The sequence below is a fragment of the Labrus bergylta genome, chromosome 13, assembly GCF_963930695.1.
Source record: "Labrus bergylta chromosome 13, fLabBer1.1, whole genome shotgun sequence".
Lineage (NCBI taxonomy): Eukaryota > Metazoa > Chordata > Actinopteri > Labriformes > Labridae > Labrus > Labrus bergylta.
The window spans coordinates 9,044,129-9,069,598 of record NC_089207.1 but is presented as its reverse complement, the minus strand read 5'-3'; the positions used below and the strand labels follow the sequence as shown (position 1 = coordinate 9,069,598).

The 25,470-nt window shown below is 41.5% G+C and overlaps 1 protein-coding gene across 1 annotated transcript in view; it reads right to left on the bottom strand.

Annotated features, from left to right (window-relative positions):
- Positions 1–1,334: 1,334 nt before the first annotated feature.
- The window catches only part of pdia5 (protein disulfide isomerase family A, member 5), a 57,350-nt gene continuing 33,214 nt past the window's right edge, over positions 1,335–25,470 (bottom strand). The window contains exons 12-17 of the mRNA XM_020651250.3: positions 19,702–19,772; positions 18,846–19,009; positions 17,948–18,078; positions 12,849–12,919; positions 5,861–5,995; positions 1,335–3,811 (exon numbers count right to left, since the gene is read on the bottom strand). Coding sequence (XP_020506906.1) covers positions 3,731–3,811; positions 5,861–5,995; positions 12,849–12,919; positions 17,948–18,078; positions 18,846–19,009; positions 19,702–19,772 — 653 coding nt within the window. The 3' untranslated portion in view covers positions 1,335–3,730. The remainder of the gene's footprint in view (positions 3,812–5,860; positions 5,996–12,848; positions 12,920–17,947; positions 18,079–18,845; positions 19,010–19,701; positions 19,773–25,470) is intronic.

Genomic DNA, 25,470 nt, shown 5'->3' with positions numbered 1-25,470 from the left:
AATAACTCTTAACATGTTCTCACGCTCTGGAGGTTCTTCAGTGCTGTGTCAATGACGCAACTCTCAAACACTCGTCTACAGGGTCTATTTTTGCAGTGCGGTGCCATCTTTCAGCACAGGAAGAGTGTCATTATTCAGAACAGCACAAGGATTGATGTGGATGAGGAGTTAAGACGTAATCATAGTATTGTAATCATGGCACTAAGACTGATGAATATTGATGCTGATGACAGTGATTACTCTGCCGAGGCTCTTTCCAAGTTTTCTTAATTCTGCTTTTTCATGTTTCTGAATAATCACTACAATCAGTTATGTTCATTTATAACAATAATGCCAATCTACATGCCACTTTTGCTGCTCTTATTCTAGCACAGCAGAACTCTTAATATAAAAGTTGAGGTCTGTTTGCCATCATGTTCATACTGACAAGAACGCTTTTGAGTGGGATGTTCACAAAAGTTTTAGTTTAACATTAAACATGCTCAGGCTGCATGGTGGTGCAGTGGTCTTAGCTTTGTTGCCTCACAGCGAGAGAGGGTCCTGGTTCGAACCCCTGGTCAGACAGGGGCTTTTCTGAGGAGTTTGCATGTTCTCTCCCCCCCCCACGACCTTGAATGGGACAATCTCTATAGATAATGTATGCCAGCATGCAGTGATTTCATTTGCATGCTTAGTCAACTAGCACTGAATAACCAAAATCAAACATTTCCCGAATGAATGAGCAGATATTATCCTGGAGAGTAGTGTTGGGTCACCAAATCAAATAGTTGTTTGGCTGAAACCACACCCCCTACGGTATTATAAAATGTACTGGTTAAGGATCCCATATTATACAAATGTTCACCTTTCATGTTGTCAGTCTGTGAAAACTATAAAGGTGCTTTGCATGACTTGCAGCTCCAAAAACTCTGTATAATTTTTATTTTTGGGCTTTTTACACCTTTAATGGATAGAGAGGACAGTGGATAGAGTTGGAAATCAGGGAGAGAGAATGGGGGAATGACATGCGGGAAAGAGGCCACAGGTGGGAGGCGAACCCAGGCCGCCCGCTTGAGACGGCAGCCTCCATACATGGGGCGCGCACACTAACCACTGCGCCACCAGCGCCCCAAAACTCTGTATACTTTTTAATACTTGGGTAAAACCCCCCAACTATTTTCAGCTTATGCCTGAAACAGTTTGTTTCAAGCTGCTGTCTCTTTAAGGCTCCCCCTCCCCATGTGCCCCCTTTCTTCTGATTGGTCAGCTCTCTGGAAGCTGTCAGCTTTAAAAAAAACAATAGAAGCAGAGCTGAGGTGTGCATATTTTATATAAAGAAAAAACAGTGAAAGATGTTTTTAAAATGTTTAACTTTATTTTTCTTTTTATCTCTCAGGGTCCTTACTGCAAAGGGCAAAACTGTACGTATGGCTGGGCACAACAACAAAAAAAAAAGAAAGGCAATAATGACTTCTTGGCTTAAGTGTGATATGTTCCCACAAAACATGGATACCTTTGGGATAAGACAGAGGTGATCTCTAGTATTTAGCAAACGTGATGTCACAATCAAGTGCAATAAACAAAAACAAATTGCAACAGTAAACAGAGGGTATTGTTTCCCCTTGTGGAGAAGGAACACCTATTTACAGCGACATGTTGACACCTGTGTACAGCACTCATTCAAAATGCCCCTACATAGTCTTGAATGTAAAAAAAAAATCAAACTCAACGATGTTCAGAGCATTTGAGACTAGTTTGCCCTGAAATGAGTCCATCAATAATCACAATGATAACGTGTGACAAGAAACGGTTCAGTAACATCTACTGACAATACGTCTTCTTCAATACAGATGCCATGATATAACACAGAAAAAAGAAGTCTTTATCTCTCGCTCATAGGGATACAATGTAAACAATATTCAATTTGGTGACCTAAGGACTCAAAAGGATTTCGGCTGGAATGCAAAACTACAAACAAACTAGTTCCCTTTAATTGTGTTTCGCTATCCCTGAGAAGCGTATTCATAATCAAAGAAACCAAAGTCTTGAATAATAAAACACAAGATCAGCTACACAGAAGCCTTTAAGTATTTATAGTGGCCGAAGCGCGTGGGTTGAATAACACACCATGTGAATAGAATGGCCACAAAATGAACTATGATATGTGATGACCCCCGTGGTGTTACGCTGCCGGAGAACTCGCTTACTTCAAACTTCTTTATTTCTTGGATGTGTTACGAAGTAATCCCTGGGTTTTTGATGGAAGGCGTGGGAGAGTACTGTCCAAGCTATCTGAAGATGATCACTTCCAGCAGGCGGACACAGAACCGTCCAGGGTGTTGTTGTTGTATCGGCTCGTCGGTGTTGCTCGATCAGCAGAAAGTGATGGAAACAAAAGGATGTAAAACAGACTGAAACCAAACAAAACCTTTGATTGCCTTTAGCGTAAAGCAAAGATGAATATTATTTCAACATCTCTCTTTACAGTGTGTGAATGACGGGAGACGATTGGACGTTTTGTGGACTCCATGATTGATTCAGTGGATGTAGGAAAGGTTCATATCTCAGACATTTCATGATTGACGTACAATATTTTAGCCACTACCAAACTGCAGCATCTCCCATGCTTGTGAATGAGGCCTAACCTTGTTAAAACATTGATGCAATCGTATTCTGAATCAACAAGAGAGGACTGAAAAGAGGTAAAAATGTCACTACGGCTGTGAGTTGTTGTGGATGTATGAAGCATGAAAATATCAAGGGCATTGCGCAGGAATATTTGGCATTTCATGTTTGTTTTGTTCATCTCCTCAGACTCGCTCTGGAGCACGACTGGAGGGAAAAGCAAGGGCACCAGGCCTCCGATTCCCTTCAACTCTTTATTTTTCATATTTCTGCGATTCCAGCATTGTTCTGTTTCTTTAAGGCCACAGTTTTGAGCAAAGAAAAAGAAATGTAAGTCCCATCTAAAACCCCAAAACTCACTTTGAGAGCCCAGAACCATACAGCATATGGACCCTTTGCCCATATTTCCTTCAAACTGCTACAGTACCCACAGTACCACTCCACATTAGACTGAACCAGCGATGGGCTCTTCTTATCTAGACATTAGTGTTTGAAGAGAGCTGTGAGGATTTAGAATCGATATTCTGGACAGTTCTGGCCTTGAAACATGAAACTTCTGTACAAAAATATCGGAACGGACAGGTGAACGTCGATAATCACAACGCGTCTTTCCCATGCTGGATTCGGACCCACTGTGGAGCGATTAACAGCGCAGCCTCCACCTTTAATCAATGATGTGCCCACCACCACCACCACCACCCAGCACTATGGGTGTCAATCTGTCTCACAGAACCCCACAGCGAGACGCAGGGGTCAGTATTGCATAGATACAGTATAAGGTGTAGCTTTTCACATACGCAGTCACAGTGTTTGGGCAAAGACAAAAAAAAAAAGAGAGAAAAAAATCACTTTGTGTCCATGTTTTATGCCCGTCAGAATATCCACCAAACAAAAAAAAAAAGAAGAGAAAAAAAAAAAGAAGGTCTTGAGTGGTCGGTCTGATTCTCTGTTGGTGTTACAAACGTGATCCCCACAGTATAAAAAAATAACCCTTTACTGAGGTCATCAAGTCTCCCATGTCAGTGCGGATAGGGCCCTTGTCAGGGTCACAGTGCAATGACAAACTGTGCAGTGCCGTGCCGTGCCACCCTCTCCCCCCCCTCCCTCCCCTCCCTGCACGCCGACCTCAGAGCTCCTCCTTCTTCTTGACCACTTTCTCCTGATCGCGTCCTCTCAGGCTGCGCATGAAACCGATGAATCCTGCCTCCTGTGAAGAGAGACACACGTTTTAGAAATCATTTCACAACATGAGGCAATACATCACTCTTGAAATGCCTCCGTCTGATCTAATAGAGATCAGAGACCCGCCATTAAACATGATCTCAACGAGCCTGACAGCACACCGATGACTGAAGTAAACACAGCATTCAAATACTGAGCAGTTCAAGGTCAATCTGCTGCATTGTTCTCGGCTGCCAATTGTCTAACACTCCACTTAAGTTTGAGCTGAGTTGTGGGGCTGACCCTGTCACGTTATTATCCACTTTCTTCATAAATGATTCAGTTTGTATATCAAATCAGTCCTCTTGTGGTAAAAACAGGAGAAACAGTATGGATGCAAAAAAAAACAGCACACACATCAAATCTCTTTGAACTGAAGAAAACACAGAAGAATACTTCATGAACAAGGAAAGAAAACAAAATAGTTCTAGATCAAAAGTTTGCCGATAGGGAGTCTTCACGGACAACACCAACAAGACGTGGGCTGCACACCTGTAGACATGAGACTTCAGCAGAACAAGGAGATATCTAGATCTTTAATTCTCTCTTTATGATAATACTGTAACATCTCTACAACTTACCACAGATTCACTTATGTACCAAATGACTTCTTCCTGTGGTTATTGACTTACTGCTCATTGGTTTCTGGTATGTGGAAATCATTTTGGTGTGTGGATCACAACGTCACCGTTTGTCGTGATAGTTTTATTCACTGACTTTCTATGTAACTTGAAAAAAGGAAACACTTGTGTATATAATGTGTAATAAAAACACAATCAGTGACAAAAACAAGTTAAAGGTGCACTGTGTAGATCTGGAGGGGGAAATTTGAAAGTTGGAGAAGTGAAACAATTCCATGCCAAATTTTCTGAACTGAATACACAAACTTTACTCAAAAAAAAAAAAATGGGTCCCTTAACACTGTTTAAAGCTAAAAAGCTACCAGGAGAGTTACGGTTTCACTGTTGCGGGACCCCCACCATTACTTATGACGCATCATTTCATCTTCAAACAGTGTTACAGGGACCACATTTTCCTCTGAGGACAGTTTGTGTATAGAGTTATGAACATATACGACAGAATCTGTACATTTCTCCAACTTTCAAATGTCTCTACCAAAACTACAAAGTGCACCTTTAATGCTATACAGTGGTGAGTCTATTGGGGCCCTAGGCAATGGGGGGCCCTCCAACTAGCATTCATCACCATTATGGCTGCCAGTGTTGAAAAACTTTGGTTTCCAACGCTTAGCAGGGAAACGAGATCGGGTGCTATCAGATGGGGCTCCCTTAGGGAGGTTTCCTACGGTTATTGCAAAATTTGCACATTTTGGGCCACTGCTTTGGTATAAGTTTGTGAGCCCTCAGGGGCCCCCTACTGGTCTGGGGCCCCAAGCAGGTGCCTACTTTGCCTGTTGAGAAGCAGCGCCTCTGCTGATGCTATAGTGTATCTTTAAAAAGATATACATGTGCTGTTTCTCAAATTATCATGACTTAAACACATCACTCTATTGACTGTATTAACTTACTGGGGTTATTCATGTAACATTTCAATGGCAGTAAAATCCTTCACCAACTCATTCACTTTAGAGAGCTACATCAACAAATACCAATGAATAATTTCCTGTGTTACATCCTATTCCTTCAGAAAATCTGGCATTGCCATCTCACAGTGGATCAGCGGCTAATAATGATCTACATTCATTTGCAATGCAAAGCTGAAAACACATTGAGTCTTTCAAAATCCCCACTCCAACTAGTGTGACTCTTGAGGTTCAGTCAGGGGGCAGAATTATTCAAATTGTGAACCCACGCACACTTCAGGATAACATCTACCGACTGACTGAGAGGTCTTACTCGCTCGGGCACAAACTAAAAGACTCTCCATTATCCTTGAAATGTTGTATTTGATCAAATGTATTACCGTCAGGCTTCCAGGGCTCTGTGAAGTCATTGGCTGGTATGTACATGCAGATTCAGTTTGATTCCTCATTTGAATTTGGTAAGAGTTTCAAATACTGTGAATAAGCACTTACCCCTCGATCTCCATTGTATTTGTCCACAAACTTGCCGTAGTTGTAATGGTTAAAAGTCGGGTATCCCTCAACTCCTTCCTGCTTGCAGAGCTCATGGCTCTGTCCTTTTGTGCAGTCAACGGCGGCGTACACAATCTGTGGAAATAACAGAGAAGAAACCTTTCAGTCTGATGTTAAAGTAAAATGCATCAAGAGATTTCACCGTTCTCATTTTGGGTCCGATATCGATATTAGGGAGAGAAGAAATACGATGCTGATATATTGGCCAATATCTTTCTTGGATCTATATTCGATCAGTAGAGACAGACAAATATAGATACAGACAGTTATTGTCGTGATTCCTCAAATACAGTTATCAAACACAACAGAACTAAACTATAATACAGAAAAGATGGTCACTCAACTGGAAAGTAACTGTGCATGTACGTGCATCGTTGCTTGACAATCTGGAGAGTGATAATGCTTGTTATAGTCCATATAGCGCCCTCTGCTGGTGAAAGAGAACTGCTAGTGTAATACAAATAAATTATTTTTGACTGGTGAATAAATCGAGTAATAGCAGCACATCTACGCACAGAATGTAAAATCCACCACCAGGGGGCTCTCCATCAAAATAATAACAAAAGATGTCGAGGCTGGTGGGGAATCATGGGAGTGATTCTATCTGCTACCCCCCTTTATGATACACTTTGAGATTTATGTTCTTTGTATTTCACTTGTTTTTTCTGCATTTGTTTCTTAAAGATTTATTGAAGATTTGGCTCATAATCTATCAGAACAATATCCTGTTTCTCGTTCAATAACGACATCTTTAATTAACACAGAGCATATATCTTATTTGTCTATGTAAAGTGTTAAACTGTCTCCTAAGCACTGTTTATTTTCAGAACAAATGAGCTTGATTACACTTGTAGATCTATATGAAAAATCTCCACGGATGAAATAACAAGTGAAAATAATTGAGAAGTCAATATTTATCAACTGTTTAATGGCTTCGTACGAGCGCTCACACTCATTCAGGCACTCAGGCAGCGAGCCGGCTGAACACATTCTCCCTGTCCAAATTTAGAACCCTTGTTTCTCTTCCCAGGTTACAAAAAGTGACTGATGTTTTCCTCTCCAGCTAGCTAGAGCATTTGGAGTGGGGGGAGGGGAGAGGAGGAAGAGATCCCACAACAATCACTCCTACATAAAAACAACAAGAGAGATTTATGCTGCGAGGCTGTTGCATCGATTAGTGACAAGCTGCCCCAATGAGGCGTAAATGCCGCCTCACTAGTACATGGCTCACTCAGCGTGTCCTTTAGGACAGCTGAAATGTCACCCTCTCTCGGGGTGCTGAGCGCTGCACATTGAACTTGTCGCTATCAAATAATCACTCTCCGTCCATCTGTCTGCTCGGGCTGAATGTGGAAATGACAAATCTGCTTTGGAAGGGAAGCATTAGACACTTTGTCTGCACGTCCAACCGTGAAGTGTCTCTCCAAACTTCTTGTCCTAATTACAAAATACAAGTGCCCCTTTTTTTTTTTGTGTGCATGCAAATACAAACACTCAAATGCTGAGAATCTGCATAAGCAGCAACATATTGTTTGATGAGTACACAGTTGTTGAGTGTTTCCTTCATCTGCATCAGCAGCAGCGCAGACATCTGCCAACACAAAGAAAGGACAGGGGAATAAGAGTCTTCTGCACATCTATGGGGGAGGATATTCTTCTTCTATGGTCTGTTGAGTAGGTGTCTTAAACGAGGCCTCAATGCACTCCCACAAGAAGTGATTTCACGGACTTGTTGCCAGCTGTGTATATTCAGCATTACTGAAGTGTTTTACCTTTAAAAGCGCTAAATAGTCAAGAAAAATATTGCTGACAACACTGTGTATGGGAGGGGTCTGCAGCCTTTTTGACTACACAGACCAGAGAGCAGCTGCCATATTTCTGAGAGACGGTGGGGGTGGTGGTGGTGGGGGGTTATTTTATTACACACCTTTTGGCAATCCTCTTTTAATGTCATGTTAAGATATATGAAGGGCAGTAAAAGCATAATGCAACCCGAAATACCGTCAGAAACAGAGGAAAATCTAAACATAATTCATCATCAGTGTGAGCCCTGAGCCTGTTGTCTGGAGAAAAAGGTGGTCATAGCGTGGCGTCATGTGTGTGAGTGACAGGCTCAGAGTGTTTTCAACATCCGGTCTGATGTGGAGCCCTGTATTGGTGGACTCAAGGCCCAGTACCGGTCCGAGGCCCGGTGGTTGGGGGACCCTGGTGTACCCACGATAGTAATGATTTAAAACAGGAGCATTTTTGAAAAAAAAAAAAGAAAAAAGCCAACATCCTAGGCTGGGAAAGTTAAAGATAGAGACTAATTTCAGCAGCTGCAACAGAGGACATACTGTAACTACAGCCTCTGTCTGACCTCATCTCTGAATGTAATCAATCAAAGTTGCTGTAAATTGACAGGAGAAAATTAAGCCGTAGAGTCCTTGTTCTTAAAAGGTCTGCAGCTATTTCCATCATTGATCCGTCTACATGGTGAAAATAGGGCTCCACATCATGTCATTGATCCAACAGTAAAATATCTGAGGAGCAGCACATCATCTGCTGGCTTGTTCTCTACCTAACGGTATCACAACGACAAGCAGAGCAGCAATCAAACTCTAAAGATAAGAACTAGCTCAGTATAAAAATCTGATAAAACAATGCTGTCACACCTTCAATAGTTATTTGCTGGACGACGTCAGAATCAGCTGTGCGGCTCAAAAATCAGGTCTAAATCATCCTGGAAATGAACAGTGTACGCCAGGCTTAAGTTAATTATTATTTATTATGCATTGCATGTATTAATTATGTACAAAAATAAAACTCTGCATAGTACATGCTCAGTATTTAACGGCCTTTAGTTCAGGATCAGGCATAAAAAAGGCTCAGCAGATTTGTGCAGAGAGTTCAGCCATTTACAAATAGATATGTCTCTGATGAAACAGGGTTCTTATTACTTTTGGAAACAATCATTTCCTGCCTTCAATGCTGCTATTGATGAGAATGTGCGGAAAACACATTCAGCCCAGAACAAACCCTGTCCCCAGCCCCCCCGCTGTCTTACAGCAAAGAATGTGGAGTTTTAATTGTTTGCATCTTCAAAGCTTGAGCTAAGCCTGTGTTTGTCTTTAGTAAATGAGGCGAGGGCAGCTAATAGAGTGTGATCAACACCGGCCTGGTACGACACACTAGGGCTCCGGATTTATAAATAGAAAAGGATTGCCAAGTAAACACATGCCTGGTTCTCACATTTACTCTTGTTCAAACACACGCTCTACACCTCTGCTGGCCACTGGAGGGACAACGAGAGGGAAGAGATCTTAAACTTCTGCATTTATGTAACCTTCACGCATACGAGGGTCCCCTGATACGGCACTTTGTGGGGGTTTCATCAAAAGGATACGGATCCAAATATCACAGCTGAATGGAAAAAGCAATGCCAGAGCGCCTTAAGCTGTTGTGGCCACTACATACTGGGTCTAAAATAACATTTCTGCCTGTTTTATAAGTCAAAAGTTTGTTCTTCAAATACCGAGTCAATATGTTCTATTGTAAGGTGGTGGGAAAACACAATAGTTTGTGTTACATGATTGCACATATCAAATCTTCGGTATTTTGGGATGACAAAGTGTCGGATGATGAACTCTGATTTCTTCATGTTCTGTTAAAACAACATTTGGTTTGTATTACGGAGGACACACTTGTTTTTATTGCTGATGATGTATTTCAGTATTTGTAGGAAACTGTGAGTTAACTTCCCCTCCTCACCACAGGGAGACACCATGCAGCGGTTAGCTGTACTTAGAAGCACCTTATAAATAAAAGGTCAGGAGAAGGCCTTCCTCCCTTTGTTCCCAAACACTCCCATGATGGACTCCATGTTTGCAGGTGTTTGAATGACCACCAATGTGAGTTAAGAGTTTACATTTAAGATTATGTGTTTAAAGAATTTACATTAAGGTTCATTATAATGTGATATATTTTCTTATAAGATAGGGCTAATTATTATTTGAATATTTATAGAACTTTAAACCTTAAAAATGCATTTACTCAACTAAATTTTCAAGAGTGTGCATATTGATTTGTTTGGACAAATATAGTAATCAATTCTTTCTTTAGAACCATAGCAATCATCACTACATCCAAAAGTCTGTCAATTTTGTTTCATTCAAAAAAACAATAAAGTTAAGAAAAACAAACATAAAATCTCAACTTTTTAAATGAAAAGGAGCAGAAAGAAGATTAATCTTATAATATCTGCCCCCTCCTTTACAAAACATTAATTAAAAACAAAACAGAACACTTAATTCAAAAACAATTTAAATTAAATTAAATTGGCTGCAGGCAAACACAGCCACTGGCAGCCCCCTTGTAAGTCCTCCTTACCAATTCATTATGCACAAAGTATATCACAATAACATTTTCTTCATTTATGTTGTTACAGCTGTATGTTTCCCTGTGCTGTTTGTCCCTTCTCCCTTTCCGTCTCCAGCCCAGGTGAAGCCACTAATTGCACAACGAGGTACACCTGGCTCAGAGCTTAAATGCCCAGTGCTGGCTGCAGGAGAGGGGAGGCATTTGGAGTTGGGACTGCTGTGCAGCTCAGTCAGGGATTGTGTGTTGTCTTTTGTCATATTAGTTCTTAAGTTGATCTTTGTTATCATTTAGTTTCTGTAATAGTAATAAATCCCTTATTTTTTTACTTTAAGGTGTTAAGTGTGTTTTATTGGGTCTATTTGGGGTTTGTTGTTAGCCTCATAGGGCCGCCTTATGGTGGAGCGTAACAATGTTCAAATAAAGTGGATTGATCTGATTGCAACTTCGCTTGAGGGGGTTTGTGGCTCCAGTTAGAACTGTCAGTAACTCACAGCATTTTCTCAGAGAACAAAGCAATCATGAAAGGTTTGGATGTTTTCAGCTGAGGTGTAATACTCAGACTGGTACTGTAGGAAAACATTTGTCTGTTTCTGTTGAGTTTGAATGTTATTGGGAAATGTTACAAACGATTGCCTCAGAGAAACGGATGACTAAGCTGTTCAGGATACGTCACTGCTTCAAACCATCTGACAATGATTTTAAAAGAATTCCAAACTAATGAGAGAGGGGGACATGAGAGTGAGCACTTTTGGATCCAAGCGCGGCAAACAGTAGACATGATGGTGAAACTTTAAGAAAATCAATCTCATGTTGTTGCTTTTTGAAATTCAGATAAAATAAGATAATCCTTTATTGAAACTCAAGTGTTCCGGTTTATTTTGTCTCAAATTGACATAAATTGTAGCACTAAGTATTGCAAGACACGTGCCCACGTTTCACAGAATTAAGGAGGTTAGAGAAAAATAATGAGCTCTGCAGTCAGAGGGATTATTATATTAAGAGGAAGAGCGGGAGTGGGAGTACGTCGGGACACGAGTCCAGGGGGAAAAAGGAATGAGAAGGAGTAAAGATGATGGAGGATGAGGGGGAGGAGTGTGTCCTGTTGTGATTGCATGAACCTTGAATAACCCTGAAGCCCCGAGTGTGCCAAAGATTTGATGAGAGTGTGGGCTTTAGCTAAGTGGTCAGATTCCTCAGTGACGCATGGAGAGAAAATATTAGGAACATCGTAAGTTCTTAGAATACCAAAAGTTTAAAGGCCTTATGAGACACTTAGAGAGTGAAGCTGTAATCACTCAACATGCATTTGTTTAGTTGCTTAATGCATTTCTATTTCCTCTGTTTCTTAGGCAGATAACATGTTTAAATGAAAACGACATGGAAGGAGAAGTAGGCTAACAGTTTAGGATTTTCCATGATGAACAAATAAAGAATGTACAGAATCTTCAAAGTCCTGAAAGCTCATAACGTGAGGGTATGATAATCTGAGCTGATTTTTTAAAGCTCTATTACTGAGTAATCTTAATTGCATTACATTTTAAGCAAGTCTTCAATGACGCTCGTGCACAGCAGTCTGTGTTCCTATCATAATTTTAAAGGCAGAATAAACATCACTGGTGTCAAATGAAAAAAAAAAAAACCTCATGACTCATACTGTAAAGGCCAAAGTAAGAAGAAAGGATGCCTCTTCATTGTACCGCTTAAAAAGAACAAAATCGGGCGCGCTGGTGGCGCAATGGTTAGGGCGCGCGCCCCATGTATTGAGGCCGTCATCTCAAGTGGGCGGCCTGGGTACGCATCCCGCCTGTGGCCTCTTTCCCGCATGTCGTTCCCCACTCTCTCCACTGTCCTAACTCTCCATTTAAGGCCCAAAAAGCCCAAAAATAAAATCAAACTAATTAAATTAAAAATAGTGCATTCACATGCACACGAAACTCTGGAAATTCCCCAAATTTTCTGTGTAATCTGCATGTGTGAACGCCACCTTTTGTCCAGAATTTTCCATTCAAGCCCTTTAGTAAAATGTCTGCCTGAAGTCGGGGTGAGCTGATGTTTGAATGCAGCAGGAAGGTGTGACGACGTTTATATCACATGACCTGGGCCAACTCTGTGTCATTATGTTTTCTGTTCGCCCGTATCTTCTTCTCCTCTCTTTTGTTGATACTGTGAATATGTCGAACTATGCATAGCATTGACCAAAAAGAGGCTGCCACTGCTGCGTTTCTTTTTTCATCATGTCCTGCTGACAGAGCAGCCAGAACAATTAAGGGTTAAGTGTCTTGCAAAAAGACACATCGACATGTGGCTGCAGGAGCTGGAAATCGAACCACTGACCTTCCAGTTGAGAAACAACAGACTCTACCGGTGAGCCACAGTCACCCCTAACAGCATCCCTAACCTGTCTTCTAACAATTCCCTGCACACAGACATTAAATCAATACAGAACCTCTCCTCTAACTGCGGGCTCTGACAGAAAACTAGTACTGTGTCAGCTCGGAGGATCCTTGCTTCAGCCTCACTTGTGTGTTGTGTGTACATGTTGCTGAATGTGTGAACAAGCAACACTAACCTTGCGGTCCTCTTTGAAGAGCTCCGCTGCCGTGGTGAAGTGAGGAACAGCGTTTTTACAGTGTGGACACCCTGGAAGAGAAGAAGCACACAGATGGGATGTTACTACTCCTCATCATGACACGATGAAACCAAAAGCATCCCGCTTCACGTCCGCATCAGAACCTTATAGGGACGTTAATGTCCCATAGACATGACGCTCCTAACATGCTGACATTCACAGACGCAGACAAAATGACTTCCATACATCATTTACTCCACTTGAAACATGCTCGTAAAGCATGTGGCCCTTCACGATCCTGCAGTTATTTAGAGCTTTACGGCACATTAGAGATGGCTCACTTGCCTGTTATGAGAGGCTTTAAATCTCTTTATTGCCGTCATAAACACAACCTCTCTCTGCTCCAGAAGCCATCCGTTTATGGTAAATCAATACTTACACAAACACAGTACGACATGAGGATCCACAGCCACAAATCACACCTATATGCACCAGACTCAGGGTTACTAGGTCAAGGCAAGATGAGCTCATACCAAAAGAGCTGACCAGGTTATATGAAAAACATTCATCTGTGAGGGACGACATCTCTTATTCTATATCTTTCTCAGACAGGATTGATGTGTTTCTGCACGGCCACTTGAAATCAGTGTTTTAACTCTGAAGATGCCCTTTTCATTTTGACTTCCTGAAATTGTTCACTTCTTTTGTCACAAGGATCCACTTCTACTGTTGATTACAATCAAACTGTAGCGGCTGCTGGAAGGAATTGGAAAGCGGGGGAAAAAGCCAGACCATTTCTTGTTGAACAAATAGAAGGAGCTTGGCAGAGGGTTACTCATGTACAATGTCAGGGTTCAATCACATTTCAAACAGCCTTTTTCAAGAAGTTCCAAATAAACTTTTATAAACATTTTTTTTTTTACAAAACCAACCTGAGTCAGTGTTTCTTGAAGTTAATTTATAGCAACATCCCTTCCATATGTTATTTCTTGAAAATGCCATGCCTACATTTTGGGCGTTCCCCTGCTAAGAAAACACCACCACTCTTCTACTTTCATGTTTTTTACAATAAAAAAATACATATGTTATTGTTGGTATCATCAAAATGAACAAAACTGCTTCAATTCAGTTTCCCACAGAAACCTTCTGTGTTGAAAAATGAAGCCACTGCCAAAGGGTAAAACACTGCAATTCCTCAAGTGTCCACTAGAGGCTGGCTGCAAAAGCCAAGGAATACAAATTAGGTCCCAAATTAAAATGGACAATTTTACAACAGAGATAAACATGTTTACATGTTTTGTTCATTTATTGTTACTTTCCTGTTGACTTGTCAGTTTGCATGTTGCATGCTGTTTTTCTTAAACAACAAGGAGGGCACATCTGTAATATAATTTTTTTTATTATTGCTTCCTCAATGAAAATATTTTAAGATTTGGGTGATCTGTTCTGGTGACATTAAGAGAGTTATGCATTCTATTTGCAAAATCAGGGGCAGAGTGAGTTGACTGACAGGTGGTTATTAAGCAGCTGCCAGGAGGCTTAAGCCCCGCCCCTCTTTGGTTTTTAGATTGTAAGATCTTCAACTGAGTCCAGTTGCCAAGTAGAAGGAAACTCTTGTGCTTCAGCCACTCCCCAAATAGAGATCGGTGCTCTCAGAGAAGGACTTAAGACATACAAAAGTTATATTTCAGTGGATACCTTCTTCAAGACAGGAACCAAAGAAAATACTGGAGCCCACGAATAGACTTCAGGCAAATTTAATAAAGGTGCAAAGGACTAACGTTTCGACGCCCTGGGTCTTCTTCAGGTCTTGAGTTTCCAACATGGCGACCCCCCTCGTTGGGCTTTAAAACCCTTCCTCAGAAACCAATAGGTGAAACCACTTAGACTATGTAGACGTTTTCATACAGTCTTTGCACTGGAGCTGCTATAACATTAAATCTCAGGATTAGTTCCTGAGTCATTAAGAGCATGGTGAACATACTTAATTTCAAAGTGCACCAACTGATGGTGGCCATGGTCAAAGTTGGCCATTTTTCTGGTGCATAACTGCCCCCGATAACTCCATTTTCAACTAATTATACATAAACTCTACACCTGTCCTTTTGCCGTCATGTTAAGAGCTTCTCCTCTCAGCCAGCATTCAGCAGAAATCTATTAAGTAACAAGAATATGTCCTCACATCTCTTCAGCCATTCAACACGCTTAAAAGCAGCTAAACGGTAGGTCTACTGTGTATAATAACACCTGCTGCCACTATCATTTCCCTCCTCTGCTGTCACAAACATTTTCACCTGCCTGTCTCATAATTACCGAGAGAGGAATCATAAAGGTTAAGAGAAAAGCAGATGGTACTTAGTGTAATGTAACAGCCTTGATTCTTTGTCTTATAACTCTCGCCTATTCATATAAAACACAAACAAAAGAATATATGTAAGGCAATACTGAGATAGCTTAACATCTCATACACAAGGATGGGTTCATTTTGAGCTGAACATACCACGAGATTTCTACAGATGGCTCTAAATACTGTAGGTATGAAGTAAATTAGACACAGGTTTGTATACAAAGGGACTCTTAACGTAGTACTGCCTGAGGTAATAAAGGGCCAACAAGAGAGAGAAGATGTGAGGGCATTTGGACTGAATTCAATTATGCAGATTTGAAGGGTTAAAAGTTTATAACCCAAATCTTTGTTTCAAATCTCACTGTTCCGTCTGAAGTAGCTCCTGATTCAATGCTTTAGCGAGCAGCTGTATGTAATCGAGTCGAAAGCTTTTTAACTGATCAGACAGCGGTGATCGGGGGGCAGATGGGCTGGGAGGGCTTGGGTGCAGCAGGTTGTTGCAGCCTGATGTTACGTCTCTTTGTAGAAGGAAGCACCAAAGATGCCAACAGAGGCAGCAGCCCGACTGCCTGTCTGTGCCCTGTCTGGCTTTGAAGCTCACATCAGATACAAAGAGGTTGAAGAAAGATACAGAGGTGTTTGTGTGTGTGTCCCAGTTGGTTTAGATAATTAAGCAGGTAAGCCACTCAGTATTCTTTTTATGTTTTTTTCAAGTACTCAGATGAAGTGTGTCATAACACTGGGCCCCTAGGTTTATAAAAAAATCATTTCAGAAGACAAATTCATGGACACAAACTCTTTTCTTGAAGTGGAAGTTTCATTTAAAAGAGAAGTAGCTAAGTTGTTTTGGGTACGATGACATCGAGAATTTCTAAACTTCAAAATGATTTGGAGAGCCAGACGAGCAAAGTCAGAGAACAGACCATAAAGAACAGAAACATAGTCACTGGGTATATCTCGCCTTTTTCGATTTTAGCAGAAGCAAGCAGCTGCTTCCAATGAAGATGAACCACAAACCCCGTTTCCACCAAATGGTCCGGTTTGCTTCAGTACAGTTTGGTTCAGCTCGGTATGGTAAACCCTGATCTTGCTTGCATTTTCACAGCCAACCCTTATTTGGTAAAACGGAGAGTAAGGCAGATGGAGATAGCCGCGTCAGCTATGTAATTGTGTGACATCATAGCAGCCCAACACAGTGTAGCCCGCTATTAATTAAGTTCAACTAAAAAGAAGAAGAAAGGGACCCTTTAAGGTCGGATCAGTACGCTTGGCACCTAAACAGAAGGGTACCAAAAAAAGTAGGACGGTACGGATCCCTTATTTTGGTCCCATTCCCAACTTTTGACATTGGAAACGCCAATAAATGGGTACAGTTCCAAACAGAACCGGACCACTTGGTGGAAACGGGGAAATACAGTTAAATTGCGCTAAACACGGTGATCCAAAACGGGCTAAAAAGATAATTACAAGCTCTTTTCAGTTCCTGCCTTTTACTCATAAGTGTCATAACCAAGCTCAGGCGTCATCACGTCTTTGCAATGGTACCGCAACAGTGTCATTTTCACATTGTGCTTTGACGTTGCGAAAGCATGGCACAGAGGGAGCTCCACATTCACAGTCAGACATACACCCACACACAGTGCTGCCCCCGCGCTGGCTTCGCTAGAACCGTCTCACCTCTGTTACACCTCTGTTACTACCTCTGAAGACGGTACAGAGGGGGGGGATCACTTCTTCCCCCCCATTACGCCACAGTAGCATTCAGAAACGGCAGTCTGAACAGAGCTAAAGTTTCAGAGTTTAAAATAGTATTTCTCAGGGTGATGAACTATTACTATTCTTGCCTGGTTATTTATTATCTGGGATCTAAAAGCCTTTATCAGTGAAATGATGAATAATTGTAAGCTCATTCTGGACCTGAGCAGCTTGTTATTTTATCTCCTGCCTGGCAGTCACGGAGACATCAGGTAGAGATACATTTTAAAGGATCAGATTATGATGTTTAATATATCAAAATGGAGGTAATTTGTTACTTTCTGAAAGATTAAATAGCACAACTTCAGCTTTCCAGGAGATTTTTGGTCATGTCTTTTCCATTTCTCAGGGCTTAACTATATGCAGCATGACAGAATGTAATGTTTTCCAGGAAAAGTGAAATTGAAGCTGGAACAGTGATTCGCTCTCTTCTTACAAACTTGCACAAATCTATTCTCAGTCATGTGAATCATTCCTCAGTGTCTCCATGGCTTAGGCGGGGTTTGAATACTGTGCATGAGGATGCTGACAGGCAGCGCTGAGTTACGTATGCACACTGGTTTAAATCCAGGATATGATCACAACAAGTCCAACAGAGGAGGGCTGTGATTTCAGCTGATTGCAACAACTTCTCAAACACGTCTTCACAAACAGTTCTGATTTTTTTTCCCCCAGTGCCAATTTAAGATGAGCCTTTTATGTGCAATTCCAGACCTCTGTTTAGGAGATCTACACTCCCTCCCGCCCACTACGCTCTGCCAATGAAAGGCGTCTGATCCAACCTTCACAACGGGGTCCTAAGCCTCTGACTAGACTCTTCTCCTCTGTTGTTCCCTTTTTTCTAGATCCTTGCTTGTGTAGTACTTACTTTTTGATGTACGTCGCTTTGGATAAAAGCGTCTGCTAAGTGAATTGTAGAATTGTAGAATTGTAGGAAGTAAGTTGCAAACTATATTTTGTTAAGGACAGCTGAAAAAAAATCCCTTAAAGCTCTTACATGGAGCGTAGAACATGACCAGAGCATGTTTCTTCTTCTTCAGCGCCTCACGGAAATCCTCTGATCCAAGATGGCTGACATGAGAGGGCTTGTCCTCCCAGGACTGTTCAGGAGGAGGAGGTGCCTGAGGACTGCAAACAACAAGGGGGGGGAAATCAGTATTGATCAAGTATACTACATGAGTCATGCTTTGTTTGCTGAGGAACTCTTGAAAAGAGATTTTTAATCTCAACGAGGTATCAGGGGTTATAGAAATGACTAGGGATGCAACAATTCACCCGACTCACAATACGATTCTCTGATGATTTATTTTACAACGGTTTTTCATTTTTGACTGTAGACAAATTATGAGTGAAAAAGATTCCTTTAGGGGCTGCAAACCCACTTCGGTGTGGTTTGGCCTTTTAATGTTTTTTTTTCCTCGCAACAAGTGGGGGAGGGGGATGCTTCCACACCTCCGATTTAAAAGACGGTGGTGCGTCCTCAATTTAAAAATCTTCCTCTACAGCTGCTGACGCTCACGATTTTATTGTGGTTCAATTTTCAGAGGACCGATGTGAATCTTGGCACTTTTGAATCAATTTATCACAATTTTTCAATTAATCTTTACATCCCTAGAAATGGCAGTGAAATGGAGTACTGGAGAAAAATGTTAATATGTGAATACGAGTGCTATAAATCATTTACATTAAGAGAATAAAAATCTATTTGGTTTCCCAAAAACAAAAAGGGAATGTGAGCTACAGTAAGAAAGACTGCATCTCTTACTTGTTTAACTTCAGGACTAACTTACTGGAAAGTGTGACTTTGTGTTGGTGTTTAAACTGGTTCCATTTGCACACTTTACTGAAGACAAAGTTAAGCAGTGACCTCTCGGCCTGATGAGAGCGTGACTCACTTGTGCAGGAACTCGATGATCTTGTCTTTACTGCGAAGGCTCGGCAGCGTGTACTTCTCCTCACCGTTCACGAAATACTTGACAGTCGGGAAGCCCGAGAGCTTGAAGCGATCTGCCACAGCCTTATGCACTGTGGCATCTAATGCCGCCACCACACCTGGACTCTGTGGGGGAAAACAATGGCAAACTTTCAAACACATTCAACTGTGGTAAAACAGGAACTACAGAGAGATCTGTCCCTCAGACTTAGCTGTTATATTCCACCTATTACAACTAATGTTCAACCTTTGCACAGAAGCACACACTAGGTTTCATTTTTTTTACTTTAATTACACCAGAAAAGAAGCAAGGATGAGAAAAATAAATGATGTACTGGGTCTTCAGGGTGAGAGAGGCTTTAGTCCATCCATATTAGATAATAGCCCGACTTCTCCAATTGACCTCTGCTGTCGGGCAGAGAGCCACAAGGAGAGGGTCCAAGCGTCGGGCCGGTGGGATGCGCAAGGATGAGATAATTGCTACAGTCACCAGAATGAAGTTTTATAGGCCCTGCCCCTGGCTGGGGAGTGTTGGATTCCCACATAGGACAGAATGGTCTGACAGGAGAGGCTGGGAACACACACCCCACTAATCAGAAACACATCGAGCGTTGGCCAAATCATCTGAAAGCCCACAGGCCCAGAAAAGGGATTATAATGATCCGTTAATGAGGCACCACTACGACCGTGTAGTTCTGTACGTCCATCAGAGTAAAGAAGGCCTTCTAGAGGAGATTTGTGCAGAAGAATCAACACAAAGTTCTCCTTCAAGAACCTGCTGTGCACATGTTGACAAACGCGAAGGTCATTAAACTTACGTTTGTGCCCTTGTTGAGCATTTCAGCAGCTTCATCATACTCTGGCTTCATCTTCTTGCAGTGTCCACACCCTGGAGGGATCAAACCGCACATTAGAGACTGACTGAAGAAGGATTTATGAAACTTGAGAGTCAGATAAGATGATAACTAATCGTACAATCATTTTGTCAATTTTTTATTTAAAACTCAATACTAAACAAATACTTTGGTTTAAAACCCTTAAAGGGAGAATGTGTGACTTTTTGATCAGTAGATGTCACCCCCCTTGAGCACCAGCATGGAACCAAAACAAACTGCTGTTTGGCGAAACCGCCGCTATTCTGATGCCTCAGCTTCCCCCGCCCTGGCCACACACCTCCAACGCCCCTCCACTCACGTTCACACGAAGGAGAGATGAATTACAATGCACTATAATTAAGCACCATAAAGCGAAAGTGGCGGACAAAATTGTCCTTTTCTCGAGGTACAATAACCTGCGGTCTGCATTGTTGTGTTAGCAGGCTAATGTTAGCACACTTTGGTTAGCTCCTAGCTTCACATTGAACATAAAATGGACAAAGAATGACTGAGATCTAAAGACAGCTTTATACACAATGATGAACATGATGTAAACACGGCTCCGACAACAGTACAGCTGGCTCACTCATTGTACACAGTCATGAGTCAGAGAGACATTTACAGGGGATATACTCGAAGTCTGCTGTATTTCTGCCTAAAAGGTTGCACAGTCTACCTTTAAAACTAGATATATAATGAGTACCAAGGAAGCTTATAGTTTAGTATCTGAGAATTAAAGTCAATATCCATCCTATATAACCATCACTGATCATTTGAAACCACAAACTTTTACTGCTCTGAAGAAACATGAGGATCATTAATACATGGAGATGTAATGCACTCACAGCACTAATGTACAGATTGTTGTAATCATATTGAAAACTCACAATGAGTGATAAACTGTGATAAGCAAATTAAGCTCAATGATACGTAAATGTATTATTTTTCGCTCCTTTTTACCTTTATCATAGAGGATAGCTGAAGAGAGACTATTTAACCCAGCGGTTGGTGAGACTCACTCAGACAAATGAAGGAATGACTTCTTAACCTTGCAGTCTATGAAACCTTAAAACAACATGTACCAAATGGTAAGAGTGTGCTAATGCAGTGTTTGCACGACATGATGCCCTCAGCTGTCTCGTTGAATCGACGCATCGACATCTGTAATCCTCTGCAATGTCTTTCGGCTTCACCCTGCTCTGTCATCGCGTTTACTGCTGCCATGCCGAGTGTGAAAGTGTAAATGAGACGACAAGAGCGACTCATGTTAACCCAGAAAGTTCAGTCACGTCTCATTACTTATTACGTGTCGTCTCTCTCAGATACGGGTGTGTGTTGGTGTTGGTGTAAGTAAGCATGCAAGAGACAAACTGAGTGAGACGAAGAGCTGGGTGTCACAGAGTCATTGGTACAGTATCGGAAAAGAGAGCAGGAAGTAGACAACAGGAAGACAAAGGGGAAACAGAGGGGGGATGTAGACAAAACTGTTCTTTGATTTAAAGGTATAATGTGTAGAATTATTACACTGAAATATCTACATTTATCTAAAAACGACTAAATCTATTATATTTATTTTTTTGGCTGAGTACTTACATTAACTCAAATATTTCCAAAAGTTTTCAAAGACGGAGAAACTCGTAATTTTGTACAGTAGCAGAGAGAATCACTCCCATGATTCCCCACAAGCCTCGACATTATCTTAGGTTATTGTTTTGATCTAGAGCCCCCTAGTGGTGAAATTGACATACTGTGCTTTTAAATGATTCTGCAGATTGTTCAATAATGAATTTAATTGTAAGTAAATTCATTTTCGATTGAACAATCTGTGGTGCATTTTTATGTACAGCATCAATTTCTCCATATGTGCAAAATAATTTTTTTAGATATTATGTATATATATATATACATATTTTTTTTTTAGATATATTTTGTGGCTTTTTATGCCTTTAATGGAGAGATAGGACAGTGGATAAAGTCAGAAATCAGGGAGAGAGAGAGTAGGGAAAGAAGCCACAGGTGGGATGTGAACCCGGGCCACCCGCTTGAGACTACAGCCTCCATAGATGGACTAACCACTGCGCCACCAGCGCCCCATAAAAATTATATTTTGTCTTTTACTTTGAAAGGGTCATAATCTGATGGCTTGTAAAGTGAACAATCCCCTGGATGTAAATGTGAATTTGGCAAGAAGTGCAACAATTCAAAGAGAATACATTTAATCGGCAAAGTTCACCTTCAGCCACATACAGCAGACCTCTCTTCTTTAATGAATGTTTAATGTGTTCTTTGTTCTGTATTAACGGATTTATCTGAAGGTATTCTGTAAACACGCAAATGCACAAATGTTGTTGCTGTTGTTTTTTTTTAAGCCAATCTGTCCGAGCTCCACGCGTCAATAAACTGTCTGTCTGCTGTGGAGGTGTGTTTAATATTGCATGAGCAGGAAGAAAAGTGGCAAACACTTTTGGATTTCAAACAACCTTCAAATACATAACACAATATTTGTCTCACACAGTGTACAAGATGTATCTTCTTAGGATGTAATGAATATGCCGTTTGATCCGAGATGAGCAGTGTCTGTATGTGCTCACAGCGCTTCTGTGCACAGATGCATGAAACAAACTTGGTACATTTCCAAACTTGTTAAATTGCCCTTGTCAAAACAGTTCAGGAATTTCTTTCTTCAATATACAATGCGGTGCTGGCGCAGGCTATAAATCAAGTGCGATATGCCTCGTGGAAAGGCGCGAAAAAAAGAGCTGCTTCTCTTTCAACTGAGTCAGTGTGGTGTGTGATCATCAGATTGTGTCCAGGCTTATGAGAGAAATAGAGGACTTCCCCCCCCCCCTCTTCAGAGTGATGAGTAAGAGACAAAAACTAAAGGTTCGTCCTGCGCCATGCATCCGCTCTGCTTCACATTCAGAACAAGTGGTGCATGAGGGGCATGGTCACTGTGTGTGTGTGTGTGTGTGTGTGTGTGTGTGTGTGTGTGTGTGTGTGTGTGTGTGTGTGTGTGTGTGTGTGTGTGCAGGGGGGCTTACAGAAATCCACTGAAATATTGCTGACTCAGACTGAGTGTGGGGGAGAAGCGCTAAGAGTGAGAGGACAAACAAACTACCCACTCGTCACAGGAGCTGTAATATGAACTGATAGATGTTAAAACAGAAAAAAAGTCTTCTTTCCGTCGTGCTGAAGGGCTGTCACGACGACGACACCAGATTTTAAAGTTCGATATGATACTAGATACATTGGCAACACGTCAGTAACCAAACCTTGCCAATGATTTTGTGTCATTTGGACAGTGTCACCCCCTCGGCTTTCTGCCTGTTTGTAAGAGACACAATGTAACTCTAACCCCAAAAGGACTTCAGTATTTGCAAACCTGTCAATCTGAACAGACCATCATTGCTCTCTCTCTTTTGCATTCAGCAGCGTTGGATTAAAATATGACTTACGATTTGTAGTTTTTCTGTAAGCTTCAGTACTTCTTGATACCGCGTCATCATTTTAAAAAAAGGATGCTGAAACCATTTTTACACACATGGCATCAAAAAGTATAGAAGTTAGTTAGTTAGCATTAGAGTGCTGTAAGGTCATCCTCTGCTGGTCGACAGCAGCAGCACACTGAGCCTGTGGCTACTTACTAAGTGGCCAGTCAGGAAGGATGTTCAAAATCAGATGTACCATCCTTCTGGTGCACCAGCTGCAGGCCAAACACAAACATTCAGGGATAAAACCTAACACCCCGTATTTGCTGGATCACAATATTCTACGTTAAATATTTTGCCTCACACTGTGCCAACAGCACTTTGTCTTGGTCTGGGACACAATCAAGCTCAATTTGGGAAACGCATTGTTCAGTCGGAGGCTTTGCCGCCGCAAGAGACTAAACGCAAACAACCCCTGCTGAGTGCCGCTCAGAGGACGGTGAGAATGGCCTCGCCGAGAGAGGGGCAGAAATGCAAGCTGATGGTGGTGGTTGGGAGACCATTAATCTCACTCTGACAGCGAGGCCATTAAGAAACTGCACTGAAGCAGCAAGGCCAGGCATTTGTGTGTGTGTGTGTTTGAGAGAGCGAGAGAGAGAGAGAGAGAGAGAGAGAGAGAGAGAGAGAGAGAGAGAGAGAGATTTGCAGTGTAATTGTGTGCGATAAATGTTGAGCCATGGTGTGAAATGTGTTTGATGTGTGTCATAACAAATACTGCATTTGTGTGTGTGTGTGAGCATGCGTGTGTGGGGTGATTGTGAGAGTGTGTGTGTGTGTGTGTGTGTGTGTGTGTGTGTGTGTGTGTGTGTGTGTGTGTGTGTGTGAGTGTGATGTAGCTTGTTTCAGCTAACTGCCCTTGATTTGCTTGGTGGGTGACTGGCTGTTGTCAGCAGGGTGAGTCAAGTGCAGGACAAATGTCTGAAGGACAGAGAGGATGAGTCCACTTCCCCCAGTGTCCACACAGAGGTCCCCTCCAGCATGTTCTCCACTACCAGGACAACGTTGATGAATAATTAAACCAACTAATGACACACAAATGATCTCTGAAAGCTGGCTCGATTACGTGTTATGCCTCTGTAATGATTCATTAAATGGTCATATAAAAGGAAGAATGAAAACTTGATATAATAGTCAGTATCAACCTCATAACTGGGAGCGCCTGTGTGAGCTGCACTTTTTGTAACAGTTAATTATCTCTTTTGGCTAAACATAAAAAAATATTAGGTGTAAAATTTAAGGCACCAGAATAATGTCATGCTTGCATAACCTATTAATATAAAAATGTATAAATATCTGCCAAAAACAACATAAACTTAGTTATCCATCGCTTTTGATGATAAAAACTTTCAAAGTTAGTATTAATTTGCAATTATGAATTAAAGCCAAAGTAGTGTCCTTCTCTCCATCCAAACATTATCTATACCCGCTGTCCCGTTCAGGGTCGCAGATGGCTGGAGATTATCCCAGCTGTCATTGGGCCAGAGGCGGGGTTACACCCTGGACTGTTCACCAATCAGCCAATCACAGAGCTGACATATAGAGACAGACAACCAGTCAGAATCACATTCACACCCAGGAGTGATCATTTACCTAACGAGCATGTCTTTGGACTGTGGGAGGAAGCCGGAGAACCCAGAGAACCCAGAGAGAACCCACACACACACACAAGGGGAGAACATGCAGACTCTTCACTGTGAGGCAACAGCGCTAACCACAGCACCAACGCTTAATTGAATAATTTAACATGAATGCTTTTTGTGAGAGCTTTACAAGCTACATTACATGTGAAGCATTACCACACACCTGGTTTAACTAAAAGACTTCTATGGGATGATCTTCATGCTGACTTGAGTCATGACCTTTGTTCAATCTGCCTTAAGACTTTTATAAGTATTAATGAAAAGCAGGTGCTGGGTGAACCTGAGGAAGCTACAGGTGAAACACATTGTTTGCTCACAGCAAAGGGATGTTCAGTGTGCCACAGTTTTTTGATTGATTTTTTTTTAATGGTATGTTCCTTCAGCCATGCGTACCTGAGAACGTATAGACTGTGCACAGGTACCCTATTGGTCACTTTTAGAAATTTGTTCAAACATGAGAACTGTAAAGTGTAGCTCAGCCTTAAATCCTGAAAGCATAGTTAATTTTAATAACTCCTAATGTTCATGTTCTCTTGAGACCAAGAGCGATTTCATGTACTACAACACTACAGGAAGACATTAGT